The sequence below is a fragment of the Euprymna scolopes genome, chromosome 33 (assembly GCF_053919585.1).
Source record: "Euprymna scolopes isolate OS-2025 chromosome 33, ASM5391958v1, whole genome shotgun sequence".
Taxonomy (NCBI): domain Eukaryota; kingdom Metazoa; phylum Mollusca; class Cephalopoda; order Sepiida; family Sepiolidae; genus Euprymna; species Euprymna scolopes.
The window spans coordinates 60872819-60888972 of record NC_136514.1 but is presented as its reverse complement, the minus strand read 5'-3'; the positions used below and the strand labels follow the sequence as shown (position 1 = coordinate 60888972).

General features: G+C 26.0%; 1 protein-coding gene across 2 annotated transcripts in view; it reads left to right on the top strand.

Moving 5' to 3' along the window:
- Window positions 1-16154, top strand: part of LOC145258253 (thyroglobulin-like) — a 58619-nt gene that overhangs the window by 14980 nt on the left and 27485 nt on the right. For both annotated transcript variants that reach the window (XM_080116230.1, XM_080116231.1), the window contains one exon: window positions 11072-11155. In XM_080116230.1, the coding sequence (XP_079972356.1) occupies window positions 11092-11155 (64 nt within the window). In that variant the 5' untranslated portion in view covers window positions 11072-11091. The remainder of the gene's footprint in view (window positions 1-11071; window positions 11156-16154) is intronic.

Sequence of the window (16154 nt, the reverse complement as noted above, 5' to 3'; positions counted from 1 at the left end):
TAAGTGTTCTATCCAAATTATTTTATTAAGTGTTCTATCCAAATTATTTTATTAAGTGTTCTATCCAAATTATTTTATTAAGTGTTCTATCCAAAATATTTTATTAAGTGTTCTATCCACATTATTTTATTAAGTGTTCTATCCAAATTATTTTATTAAGTGTTCTATCCAAATTATTTTATTAAGTGTTCTATCCAAATTATTTTATTAAGTGTTCTATCCAAATTATTTTATTAAGTGTTCTATCCAAATTATTTTATTAGAAGTTCTATCCAAATTATTTTATTAAGTTTTCTATCCAAATTATTTTATTAAGTGTTCTATCCAAATTATTTTATTAAGTGTTCTATCCAAATTATTTTATTAAGTGTTCTATCCAAATTATTTTATTAAGTGTTCTATCCAAATTATTTTATTAGAAGTTCTATTCAAAATATTTTATTAAGTGTTCTATCCACATTATTTTATTAAGTGTTCTATCCAAATTATTTTATTAAGTGTTCTATCCAAATTATTTTATTAAGTGTTCTATTAAAATTATTTTATTAAGTGTTCTATCCAAATTATTTTATTAAGTGTTCTATCCAAATTATTTTATTAAGTTTTCTATCCAAATTATTTTATTAAGAGTTCTATTCAAATTATTTTATTAAGTGTTCTATCCAAATTATTTTATTAAGTGTTCTATCCAAATTATTTTATTAAGTGTTCTATCCAAATTATTTTATTAAGGGTTCTATCCAAATTATTTTATTAGAAGTTCTATCCAAATTATTTTATTAAGTTTTCTATCCAAATTATTTTATTAAGTGTTCTATCCAAATTATTTTATTAAGTGTTCTATCCAAATTATTTTATTAGGTGTTCTATCCAAATTATTTTATTAAGTGTTCTATCCAAATTATTTTATTAAGTGTTCTATCCAAATTATTTTATTAAGTGTTCTATCCACATTATTTTATTAAGTGTTCTATCCAAATTATTTTATTAAGTGTTCTATCCAAATTATTTTATTAAGTGTTCTATCTAAATTATTTTATTAAGTGTTCTATCCAAATTATTTATTAAGTGTTCTATCCAAATTATTTTATTAAGTGTTCTATCCAAATTATTTTATTAAGTTTTCTATCCAAATTATTTTATTAAGTTTTCTATCCAAATTATTTTATGAAGTGATCTATCCACATTATTTTATTAAGTGTTCTATTCAAATTATTTTATTAAGTTTTCTATCCAAATTATTTTATTAAGTGTTCTATCCAAATTATTTTATTAAGTGTTCTATTCAAATTATTTTATTAAGTGTTCAATCCACATTATTTTATTAACTGTTCTATTCAAATTATTTTATTAAGAGTTCTATTCAAATTATTTTATTAAGTGTTCTATCCAAATTATTTTATTAGAAGTTCTATCTAAATTATTTTATTAAGTGTTCTATCCAAATTATTTTTTCAAGTGTTCTATCCAAATTATTTTATTAAGTGTTCTATCCAAATTATTTTATTAAGTGTTCTATCCAAATTATTTTATTAAGTGTTCTATCCAAATTATTTTATTAAGTGTTCTATCAACATTATTTTATTAAGAGTTCTATCCAAATTATTTTATTAAGTGTTCTATCAACATTATTTTATTAAGTGTTCTATTCAAATTATTTTATTAAGTTTTCTATCCAAATTATTTTTTTAAGTTTTCTATCCAAATTATTTTATTAAGTGTTCTATTCAAATTATTTTATTAAGTGTTCTATCCAAATTATTTTATTAAGTGTTCTATCCAAATTATTTTATTAAGTTTTCTATCCACATTTTTTTATTAAGTGTTCTATTCAAATTATTTTATTAAGTGTTCTATCCAAATTATATTATTAAGTGTTCTATCCAAATTATTTTATTAAGAGTTCTATTCAAATTATTTTATTAAGTGTTCTATCCACATTATTTTATTAAGTATTCTATTGAAATTATTTTATTAAGTGTTCTATCCAAATTATTTTATTAAGTGGTGTATCCACATTATTTTATTAAGAGTTCTATCCAAATTATTTTATTAAGTGTTCTATCCACATTATTTTATTAAGTGTTCTATCCAAATTATTTTATTAAGTTTTCTATCCACATTATTTTATTAAGTGTTCTACCCAAATTATTTTATTAAGTGTTCTATCCAAATTATTTTATTAAGTGTTCTATCCACATTATTTTATTAAGTGTTCTACCCAAATTATTTTATTACGTGTTCTATCCAAATTATTTTATTAAGTGTTCTATCCAAATTATTTTATTAAGTGTTCTATCCACATTATTTTATTAAGTGTTCTATCCACATAATTTTATTAAGTGTTCTATTCAAATTATTTTATTAAGTGTTCTATCCACATTATTTTATTAAGTGTTCTATCCAAATTATTTTATTAAGTGTTCTATCCAAATTATTTTATTAAGTGTTCTATCCAAATTATTTTATTAAGAGTTCTATCCAAATGATTTTATTAAGTGTTCTATCCACATTATTTTGTTAAGTGTTCTATCCAAATTATTTTATTAAGTGTTCTATCCAAATTATTTTATTAAGAGTTCTATCCACATAATTGTATTAAGTGTTCTATCCAAATTATTTTATTAAGAGTTCTATCCAAATTATTTTATTAAGAGTTCTATCCACATTATTTTATTAAGTGTTCTATCCAAATTATTTTATTAAGTGTTCTATCCAAATTATTTTATTAAGTGTTCTATCCAAATTATTTTATTAAGTGTTCTATCCAAATTATTTTATTAAGAGTTCTATCCAAATTATTTTATTAAGTGTTCTATCCACATTATTTTAGTAAGTGTTCTATTCAAATTATTGTATGAAGTGTTCTATCCAAATTATTTTATTAAGTGTTCTATCCAAATTATTTTATTAAGTGTTCTATCCACATTATTTTATTAAGTGTTCTATCCAAATTATTTTATTAAGTGTTCTATCCAAATTATTTTATTAAGAGTTCTATCCTCATTATTTTATTAAGAGTTCTATCCACATTATTTTATTAAGTGTTCTATCCAAATTATTTTATTAAGTGTTCTATCCAAATTATTTTATTAAGTGTTCTATCCAAATTATTTTATGAAGTGTTTTAATCCAAATTATTTTATTAAGTGTTCTATGCACATTATTTTATTAAGAGTTCTATCCACATTATTTTATCAAGAGTTCTATCCAAATTATTTTATTAAGTGTTCTATCCAAATCATTTTAACACGTTTACAACACGTTTTTATTTATCCTATAGCTTATGAATAAACTTGATTTTAATGACGTTTGTTTTAGAAACTGTGCATTACATTAAATGAAGGTGCGATTTTTATTAATATTTGTAATATTGAGCATTGTACAAAAGTAAAACTTGATAAATATGCAAAGAAATTGCCAACATATCAATAAGCTGCATGTAACGTTATGTTATATATGTCACACACACACACACACACACACACACACACACACACACACACACACACACATATATATATATATATAGATAGAGAGAGAGATAGAGATAGAGAGAGAGAGAGATAGAGAGAGAGAGAGAGATGGGCGTATTTCCTTGTATGTGTGTATATTTGAATTTTGTTCTGATTATTATCAAGTATTATAGACAAAATCTAATATAAAAATAGCTATATATCTGTCTGTTTCCATATTTTCAAACTTCCTCTGAAACCACAAGTCACAGACCGGCGCGAGGGACCTCAAATGATTGGATTTTTTACGGACCATTTCTTTATGGGTCAAAATAGTTTTTAAAGGGTTAAAAATGGGTCAAAATAGTTTTTAAAGGGTTAAAAATGGGTCAAAATAGTTTTTAAAGGGTTAAAAATGGGTCAAAATAGTTTTTAAAGGGTTAAAAATGGGTCAAAATAATTTTTAAAGGGTCAAAAATAGGTCAAAATTTAAAAAAAAATGATATACGTTTTCTACATTCATCTTAGTTTATTATTAATTTTTAATTTTTAATCAGTTCATATGCGTGTCACTTTGGTACAGTGGTAACGTCACCAGCTTCGAATGCTACAGTTTCGATTCTAGCTGATGGAACCAAATACTTTTCTTTTTACTTTTGAAATCACGACTCTATAATAATATATATACGAAATCTGGACAAATTAAAATATCATATTTAAGCGTATTTTACCACGGCCACCGAGATATAGAATGCTTGTTAACTGAAAAATGCATGCATGCAATGTAGGTAAGATTTGTCAAACTGTCACTGTCGATACTATAGGAGGGCAATTTTAAAAAAGAGCACAAAACACGTTAAATAAGAGAAACATGGTTATATGTGTGTGTGTGTGTGTATGTGTGTGTGTGTGTGTGTGTGTTTTACTTGGCGGTCACCATTTATCAAGGTCAGGAGGCGGCTCTAAGAGTTAATTGTTAGGTAAATAGTGAAACAAGATCAGTCACGGTGGAACTTAGGTAGGACAAGATTATGTAAATGAACGACAGAATAAGAATTTATTCACATTAAACTTGAATACGAGCACATTATAGTATAACAGGGACGTAGACACACGGCATTACGTTCCACAGACGAATAGTTCGCGGAAAGAAACTTTGCTTATGGAATTTTTGCTTAGTTTTGAGCATAGAGACCGAGGAATGTTGTTGGCGATTGTTTCAGCTAGGCGATTGTTTGTGAGCAAGAGACTATAGATTAGAGCTCAGTCGAACCCTTACCATAAAGTATCGATAGAAAAGAGATAGACTTGCATCATCTCTTCTGTGAGAAAGGGGAGTAGAGAGACAAAAAGGCCCCATTAAATTTCGATGACGGTTTTGTAGCCTTATCAAGTAGGAAAGAGCACTCTTATGATCTTCACTCCGGATTTGGCAGCACTACTGTATCTTAGAACGTATTTGGCTCTTGTACAGGTAGAGGATTGCGTCGAGAAAAGGTGAAATACTTTCTGGAGCGGTAGAATGGTCCAATTATCTTTTCGGTGATTTTAGTAATGGATCTATTTTAGGTCGGGGTAAAAGTCAGTCCCAGAAGTTTGTCGACGTTGAGTGCTTCATCGAGGCGAGAGCTATTCATTTAAACTGGGGCAATGCAAGCATCTGAGCATTGATGGGGAAAAGACAGAAGTTTGGTTTTGGATGTATTAAAAGTAACTAGTCAATTTTTTTACCCCATTGTACCACACGCTCCAGGTCGGTCGAGAGAGAATCTGCGTCTCTTAATCGTTATCAGCCTTTGAAGTGTTGTCGTAGATAGTAGTAGCCTCTGCATGTCGATGAAAGAATGAAGAATGTGATGTTGGAGGTAGTTGATGAAGATCAGGAAGAGTGTGGACCCAAGAAGGATCGACGAGGCACGCCAGCGTTAATACTGTAAGCTTCAGATTTTTGCCCATCAACGACCACTTGAATAAACCTTTCAGAAACAATGGATTTGATACTTAAGAGGATATTTTCACTTATTCCGTAGCTGAAAATCTTATGAAGTAGACTTTTGTGCCAGATAATATCAAATACCTGAAATATGGCAAGAGGTGTTGTTCTAGAAACGAAAGCCTTTATCGATGAATTCACTAATTTCGTGTGTCAGCACATCAGCAGTTTAATTTTCGGAAGGAAACCATATTGTGTGTGGTTGAATAGGCTATTTTTGCTGAGGTGATTGACAACTTCTCTATTTATCACGGATTCAGGTAATTTACATTTTGGCGCACAGGAGGCTGATTTGTCAGTACTGAGATGCACAAAACCGATCCCCCGTATTTTAAAAATTGGGCAGATTTTCGAGTTTTTTTCAATGTGTTGAGAAACATCTTTCCTTAAGTCAGCGATGGAACAACTTTGTATTGGAGCTGGTTTCGATTGTACATTTTTTTAGCACAATGATTGTGATATTGTCGGTGGCAGTTGCTTTGCGGAAATTAAGGTTCTTGATAAAATTCGAGACATCTCGGATAAATATATGGTTGTTGCTTAGAGCATTGTCTGTCCTTTGAAGAAATTAAGGGATTTATATATATATATATATATATATATATATATATATATATATATATATATATAAATATATATATATATATATATATATATATATGAATAAAACAATCAATATGAAAAATATATAAATGTTTATATCTTTTCTGTATTTATTCCCTGTGTGTTGACGTGTAGGAATACAAAAAGTCTTTTGAAAACAACAAAAATGTTTCCTTCAAAAACACATAATTTCCAACGGATCCTTCGATCTTCCTCAGTATGAATGATAGAGACATGAGTGAGCGGGCAGATTAAGCAGCGGGAGGAGGGGCACGGGTATAGCCATTAAGATAAAGATCGATTTGAATATGACCCTTCCAGCATTTTCGACTTAGAATGGTCAGCAACTTGTGTGGCCTCCATTCAAAACTAAGTCTTTCATAAAAATTTGAATTGGACACCCACGCATCCCACGAACATACTCGTTTATATATATATATATATATATATATATATATATATATATATATATATATATATATATATATATATTTATTTATTTATTTATTTATTTATTTATATGCATGTTTGTTTTGAGTGGATTAACATGTAACTGTACATTGAAAGGTCGGAGTTTGATAAAAAAAAATAATAAAATAGGTTAAGAGAAATTAATTGAATAAAAAGGATTGATTTTTGCTTAACTTTATAGAATTATCCAGTTATGATTAATTTGATTTTAATTAGTGAAGGATTTTATTTCAAACTAGCACGACCCGTTTACCGGCGTTGCCTGGTAGAACTATACCTCCAATTCAACTGTAAAAGAAAACAATAAAAAACCGATTAAATTACGGTTGTTAGTGTAAGCCATTGCCGGACCAGTAAAATAGGGGGCAGTGGTGGTCGCGGCAAAATGGATGTGGCGAAGTAACAACGTTAGTATTTATAAGCTCAATTTTAACATGGAGATTTTATTATGTGCTGTGATTTTTATATGCTTTAACCTTACGTGTCAATATTGAGTCACGAGAAAAAGAAAAAAAAATTGCTGTGAACCTGGCTAATGATTTACATAGTTAAACATTTTTTTTTCTTTTAACTTTGTCGTATTTTTTTCCGACGATTATCATTGAGTACACGCTTAATTTTCAGTAATCGTGTGTTTTTTTTATTTCGATTTGTTCCGAAAAAAAAAGTAACGGAATTTTATTAAAACAAATAAGGTGCTAAAATACAATAGTTGGCAAAAGATAGCTTCATTTTATTTCGTTCAAATAAACTTCCGTATTTTTATTTTCGACATAATAAAAAAAACGCAAATATTTGTGATCTAACCTCTTCAATTTATACATTTTGTGTGTTTGTGTAGATCTGTGATGTTTTATACCGACGTATTTAATATAAATGTGTATATTGAAGAGTTTAGCTTCCAATTAATCGCGTGTTTGTTATAACGATTTGTAACGCAAAAAAGTGTAAATTACGGAATTTTATTTAAAGAAATATGTTGCGAAAAGAAAATAATTAGTCAAAATGTAGTTCGTTTTATTTCGTTCGATGAACTTTTGCACTTTTTACTTGTAAATGTCGTCAAAGCGCATTGAAAAGATAAAATAATTTCAAATAAACTTCTATATATTTTTAATTTTTTTTTTTTCTGGGGAAATCTTAATGTAAAAACCCAAATATTTGGGAACTAAATATTACTGGCAAAAAATAAGGTTGGATTGTTTCGTTCAGAAACTTACCTTGTTTTTGTTAGCATAATAATAAAAGAAACGTAAATATTTGGAAGCTAACCTCTTCAATTTAATCTCGAGTTACGTACACGTCAGTATAGTTTGTGTGCTTGGGTAGGTGTGTGAGGTTTTAAACCGACGCATTTCATACATATTTTTATATTGAAGAGTTTAGCTTTCAAATAATAGCGTATGTTGTATTACGAAGAAAAAATAGTTGGCATAAAATAAGTTCGGTATATTTTCTTCGATAAACTCCCGTATTTTATGTAATGTCGTCAGATCGCGTGTAAAAGGTGAAATAATTTACAAATAAAGTTCCGTATATTTTTAATTAGTTTTTTTTTCTGTTTTTTTTTTGTTCTGAATAAATGTTAATGCAAATATTTGTGAGCTAAAATGCTCATTATATAAATAGATATGAAATGCGTTGGTTTAAAACATCACTAATCTACATGTAGTGTGTTTAATCGTGTATGAAGTCGATTGCAAAGACTGTTCAATGTGCGCATTGTATTGACGAAGACATCTTGATATGTATCAAACTTGACGCCATATTTTAATGTTAGTAAGCGTGTGTTTATGAAACAAAGAATTGAATTCCGGAATATGATAATTGTCGAAGCTCAGCCAATCAAATGTACGCATTGTATTGACGAAGACATCTTGATATGTATCAAACTTGACGCCATATTTTAATGTTAGTAAGCGTGTGTTTAAAAAACAAAGAATTGAATTCCGGAATATGATAATTGTCGAAGCAATAGCTAGTTAAGAGCGTGTAGGCGTAATAACAGAATTTGTGGGACGTGTAGATTTCCTTTCGGTGACAACTGATAGCGGTGGTAGGACTAAATATTTAGTGAGAAAAATAGGGATTCCTCTAAAGATGTTGCGACTGTGATGGCACTGCTCGTAGGATGCAATGTAGCATTGTATTATCACGACGGAATGTCTTAAATGCCATTTGAAAGCTACATAAGATAGTGGCTAATAGTCTAGATGTAATAAATTTGTATGTGGCATCTGTTGTTGCAAACCTACGATACTTTGGCCCAGGGGGGAATTTCTGCAGTTATTTATTATAAATGGAGATGTGCACAAAATAATAACCGGATAAGGATGGTGTTATGAAAATGGAAATGTTATGTATATGTGTGTGTGACTATGTGTGTGTGTGTGTGTGTGTGTGTGTGTGTGTGTGTGTGTGTGTGTGTGTGTGTGTGTGTGTGTGTAACACTTTTGGTTGCATATGAATACATCCATGCGAGGATATATGTGTACGCTACGTATGCGTGTAAAATTTTAGATATGTATGTACATATGTGTGAATATTAGCAGTCGGGTGCATAAAGATTGTGAGGGAAAGACAGGGTAGTTCACAAGTATGGTTAGAGTAATAAGTAGATGATTTCATAAACTGAGAAAGAGAGAGAAAGAGAGAGAAAGAGAGGGGGATCAAACGTTCCAGTAAATAAGTAAAATTGATGTTGCCCACCTTCAATTCTACACCACAAGACATGATAAGCATCTCAGTATTCATGATGAAAGGAATAAAAAAAATAGTATTTAGTACAAGAATGTTGGCCTCCCAGATTTTAAGCATCCAATCCCTCTTCTCCTTACTCATGAACCCATTTTGATATATACCATCTACTGTGTCTTTTTTTTTATTATGATTTAGTCAAGCGAAAAACTTTGTATAAAAAGGACTATTTAAAATTTGATTCCATGGAAAATACATTTAGCCAGTATACGCTGCTTCTTCAAAGAGTAGCAATAGAAACACAGAACATATATGCACATATGTAGCCAATAATGTTTGCATGAACAAATACACACACACACACACACACACACACACACATATATATATATATATATATATATATATATATATATATGTGTGTGTGTGTGTGTGTGTGTGTGTGTGTGTGTGTGTGTGTAATTATTTCCGCAGCCAAACAACGTCGTATCACACAAGAGCCATGACAGCCAACGAACCGGAAGTCCAAGATTCGAGTTTCGCCCTCATTTGGGCTCATCAGTCAAATATATCCGCACCGAAATTCTATTAACCAACACAGATCAAGCAAACCGCGGCGCAATAAGACTGTGGAATGGACTTACTTCATCTCCGCAAGGGATGCGGTCATCCAACCAGCTAATAAACCAAAACCGATGTCTCACAAGTAGGAATTTTGAACTCGAAAAGAGGACGCCATACAGCAATGCTAACCAAGCGAGCCATTTTGTTATAGAATTTTCAGAATGTGAGAGATTATATATAATTATTTCCACAGTCAAACAACGTCGCAACCCACAAGAGCCATGACAGCCAACGAACCGAAAATCCAATAACTCGAGTCTTGGACTTCCGGTTCGTTGGCTGTCATGGCTCTTGTGGGCTGCGACGTTGTTTGCCTGTGGATATAATTATATATAATCTCTCACATTCTGAACATTATATATATATATATATATATATATATATATATATGTATGTATGTATATATATAATATATCCATCCCGTTACACAATAATTAACGAGTAATCAATTGGACGAATCAATTTTATGTATCTAGGAAAATTGAGAGAAAAAAAAACATCAATCTATTTTCCTAATGAAAATTTTTTCTTTCTTTGTTCTTTTGATGACGATTTTTTTTTTTTTTTTTAAAGTTTCCAGTTTGAGAGTTTTTTGTTCTTTTCTTTTACACTTCACCGATTGAAATCTTTTTATAGATGGATGTGCGAACACTGGCGAAACATAATTTATTTTAATCATATTTTGTTTTAAAATAAATAAATTTCACTTCTCCATCAAATATGATTCTTTTAGTTTTGTTCATTAGTTTTCCTATTTAGTCCTTTTCTACTTAATTGTGCTTATATTTTTTTAAAAACTTTTACTTCGTGTTGAGTCTAAACTATGATGATTTTGTAACGTTACATATCAACCTACTTGCTACCGAACAAAGCAAAAACTGGTGCATACAAAAAATATATTTTTTATTAAATAAAATCCGTTTTTCCCTGAGTAGCAGTGGCAGTACATTTTATCGAACGGGAAAGTGCCTCCTACTTCTTTTATAATATCACTAATCACAGAAAATTGCGTACGCGACCGTGATTTTGTAAGGTAACGTTCGAATACATTTTAACGATCTAGAAAACAACGTCATGACAACATCTGTGTAACGTGTTGTGACGTTATTTTTGTTGACTTCAACATTTATATAATTATAAAATATCCAATTGGTTTAATTTAACATCTTATATCCTGCGAATATCGGAGAATGAAATGTATCTAAAAACTATTTTCTTGTAATTTCAGTTTCTGATAAACCGGCAACCATGAACACATTTCTAACAGTGGTTCTGTATATGATTGGAGTTTGTCTACTTTCTGTAAATGCTGGTAAGAAAAGAGTATTATTTTTTACAATGTATATTTTTTTCATAATATAAAATTATACGACAAATCCATGCTTGGGTATTATTTCTCGAGTCAAGTTTTTGTTTATAATTATATATCGATTTTTTTTTATTTTACTATTAAGGAATTTTTTATTTTACTATTAAGGAATTTTTTTATTTTACTATTAAGTAATTTTTTATTTTACTATTAAGGAATTTTTTTATTTTACTATTAAGTAATTTTTTATTTTACTATTAAGGAATTTTTTTATTTTACTATTAAGGAATTTTTTTATTTTACTATTAAGGAATTTTTTATTTTACTATTAAGGAATTTTTTTATTTTACTATTAAGTATTTTTTTATTTTACTATTAAGGAATTTTTTATTTTACTATTAAGGAATTTTTTTATTTTACTATTAAGGAATTTTTTATTTTACTATTAAGGAATTTTTTTATTTTACTATTAAGGAATTTTTTATTTTACTATTAAGGAATTTTTTTATTTTACTATTAAGGAATTTTTTTATTTTACTATTAAGGAATTTTTTATTTTACTATTAAGGAATTTTTTTTATTTTACTATTAAGTATTTTTTTATTTTACTATTAAGGAATTTTTTATTTTACTATTAAGGAATTTTTTTATTTTACTATTAAGGAATTTTTTATTTTACTATTAAGGAATTTTTTTATTTTACTATTAAGGAATTTTTTTATTTTACTATTAAGGAATTTTTTATTTTACTATTAAGGAATTTTTTTATTTTACTATTAAGGAATTTTTTATTTTACTATTAAGGAATTTTTTTATTTTACTATTAAGGAATTTTTTATTTTACTATTAAGGAATGTTTTTATTTTACTATTAAGTATTTTTTTATTTTACTATTAAGGAATTTTTTATTTTACTATTAAGGAATTTTTTTATTTTACTATTAAGGAATTTTTTTATTTTACTATTAAGGAATTTTTTTATTTTACTATTAAGTATTTTTTTATTTTACTATTAAGGAATTTTTTATTTTACTATTAAGGAATTTTTTTATTTTACTATTAAGTATTTTTTTATTTTACTATTAAGGAATTTTTTATTTTACTATTAAGGAATTTTTTTATTTTACTATTAAGGAATCTTTTTATTTTACTATTAAGGAATTTTTTATTTTACTATTAAGGAATTTTTTATTTTACTATTAAGGAATTTTTTATTTTACTATTAAGGAATTTTTTATTTTACTATTAAGTATTTTTTTATTTTACTATTAAGGAATTTTTTATTTTACTATTAAGTATTTTTTTATTTTACTATTAAGGAATTTTTTATTTTACTATTAAGGAATTTTTTTATTTTACTATTAAGGAATTTTTTATTTTACTATTAAGGAATTTTTTTATTTTACTATTAAGGAATTTTTTATTTTACTATTAAGGAATTTTTTTATTTTACTATTAAGGAATTTTTTTATTTTACTATTAAGGAATTTTTTATTTTACTATTAAGGAATTTTTTTATTTTACTATTAAGTATTTTTTTATTTTACTATTAAGGAATTTTTTATTTTACTATTAAGGAATTTTTTTATTTTACTATTAAGGAATTTTTTATTTTACTATTAAGGAATTTTTTTATTTTACTATTAAGGAATTTTTTTATTTTACTATTAAGGAATTTTTTATTTTACTATTAAGGAATTTTTTTATTTTACTATTAAGGAATTTTTTATTTTACTATTAAGGAATTTTTTTATTTTACTATTAAGGAATTTTTTATTTTACTATTAAGGAATTTTTTTATTTTACTATTAAGTATTTTTTTATTTTACTATTAAGGAATTTTTTATTTTACTATTAAGGAATTTTTTTATTTTACTATTAAGGAATTTTTTTATTTTACTATTAAGGAATTTTTTTATTTTACTATTAAGTATTTTTTTATTTTACTATTAAGGAATTTTTTATTTTACTATTAAGGAATTTTTTTATTTTACTATTAAGTATTTTTTTATTTTACTATTAAGGAATTTTTTATTTTACTATTAAGGAATTTTTTTATTTTACTATTAAGGAATCTTTTTATTTTACTATTAAGGAATTTTTTATTTTACTATTAAGGAATTTTTTATTTTACTATTAAGGAATTTTTTATTTTACTATTAAGGAATTTTTTATTTTACTATTAAGTATTTTTTTATTTTACTATTAAGGAATTTTTTATTTTACTATTAAGTATTTTTTTATTTTACTATTAAGGAATTTTTTATTTTACTATTAAGGAATTTTTTTATTTTACTATTAAGGAATCTTTTTATTTTACTATTAAGGAATTTTTTATTTTACTATTAAGGAATTTTTTATTTTACTATTAAGGAATTTTTTATTTTACTATTAAGGAATTTTTTATTTTACTATTAAGGAATTTTTTATTTTACTATTAAGGAATTTTTTATTTTACTATTAAGGAATTTTTTATTTTACTATTAAGGAATTTTTTTATTTTACTATTAAGGAATTTTTTATTTTACTATTAAGGAATTTTTTTATTTTACTATTAAGTATTTTTTTATTTTACTATTAAGGAATTTTTTATTTTACTATTAAGGAATTTTTTTATTTTACTATTAAGGAATCTTTTTATTTTACTATTAAGGAATTTTTTTATTTTACTATTAAGTATTTTTTTATTTTACTATTAAGGAATTTTTTATTTTACTATTAAGTATTTTTTTATTTTACTATTAAGGAATTTTTTATTTTACTATTAAGGAATTTTTTTATTTTACTATTAAGGAATCTTTTTATTTTACTATTAAGGAATTTTTTATTTTACTATTAAGGAATTTTTTATTTTACTATTAAGGAATTTTTTATTTTACTATTAAGGAATTTTTTATTTTACTATTAAGGAATTTTTTATTTTACTATTAAGGAATTTTTTATTTTACTATTAAGGAATTTTTTATTTTACTATTAAGGAATTTTTTATTTTACTATTAAGGAATTTTTTATTGTACTATTAAGGAATTTTTTATTTTACTATTAAGGAATCTTTTTATTTTACTATTAAGGAATTTTTTTATTTTACTATTAAGGAATTTTTTATTTTACTATTAAGGAATTTTTTATTTTACTATTAAGGAATTTTTTATTTTACTATTAAGGAATTTTTTATTTTACTATTAAGGAATCTTTTTATTTTACTATTAAGGAATTTTTTATTTTACTATTAAGTATTTTTTTATTTTACTATTAAGGAATTTTTTATTTTACTATTAAGGAATTTTTTATTTTACTATTAAGGAATTTTTTTATTTTACTATTAAGGAATCTTTTTATTTTACTATTAAGGAAATTAAAAAAAAATAAAAATGCAATTGTGTTAAATAAAACAGAAATTTAAAAATCAAAATTAAAATCATATTTTAAAAATAATTACGAAATAAAATCTATCAGAATGCATTAATGTTTCATATTTAAAATTAAAATGATCTCTTCTTCCCTTAGACACAAGACCGATAGCACGTATCCCTGCATTTGTCATGTAAGCCTCTCTCTATTTCTCCTTATTCCTCCCTCTCTCTCCAAGCCTGCCTGCATTTTCCCTCTCTTTAATTTCGTTTGGCTCGATTTATCTTTCGATTCATTTTGTTATAGTCTTATAAAAATTTGGTTACATTGAAAATTTTTTATTTAAAGACAAATAATTTGGTAAAAAATGTAAAATATTTATCGCATAATTGATTTCATTAGAACATATACTTTTGAATAAAAACAAATTCTTTATTGAATTATCTTTCCAAAGAGTAAAATGTTTTTACAGAAAATTAATTAAAATAAAAAAAAAACAAGAGAAGGGGCAATAAGCGAAGCAAAAATAAAAGCATAAAGAGCTTCGTTAAATCTTCGAAAACATTATATCGTAAAGTTAATAAAAATTATAGAAACCCAAGAGAAAAAGGAAGACAGAAAAAAGGTATCTTACACCGGAAGTCTCAGGCAAAAAAAAAAAAAAAAAAAAAATTTAATAAGTTTAATTAAATATTTTATAACATTATTTTTTTTAAATTTTAAATTGACTTTATGTTAGAGTTAAAATTCGCGCCAATCACACAATCACAGATCGATTTCAGACATACAACGACCGTTCATAACATCGGATGTGTACTTTGCCCTTTTCACAACGGATCAACCCTCAGAATTAATACGACCAGAACAATAAAAATAAAAACAACATAGTCTTCTTTGAAAAAGTTGCTTACACGGAAAATCTCATTTATTCAAATATTTTATAACATTAATTGTTTTTATTCAAAATTTTCAATCTAATTCTATAAATAAAATTTTAAAATGAAAATTACGTTATTACATGTAGTTGCTTTATAACATCTTGAACTCAACAACAATACTTCTAATTCGCTAATATAGTGGGGTTTGCAAGAGTCTGCGGGTTTTAAAAATAATCATATATGCAAAAAAAAAAAAAAAAAAAAAAGCGTATGAGAAACATTCTGCATCTGGTTATAATTCCCAGCCCGAGGTTCGTCCAATTAGTTGTATGCTCTGTTATGAGGAATCGCATATGGTACCCATCAAAATAAGATTTAAACATTCCGTCTTTTGCCCTCAGGATGTGGTGCACCTGAAGGGCTAGTTGTATAATTTGATGAGAGATGAAACCGAAGCGCATTCGCCAAATATAGCCTGATTACATGCAAGTCTGCTTTTTGAAAACTCGCCCTTTCGATAGTCCTGCATAACCTGCCTACATGCTCCAGGCAACCATCTTTTCCGGTTACAACGCCCTTTTGCCGATATATCCATTTGTGAAAAATATTTCATCTCTCTCTCTCTCTCTCTCTCTCTCTCTCACACACACACACACACACACACACACACAGACACACACATATATACTATCAGGCCTCTCGACGTTGCCCGGTCGTGAGATTCACTGAAATATGACATTTTAGTTTGTGTTAATTTCGCATTTATTATTATAG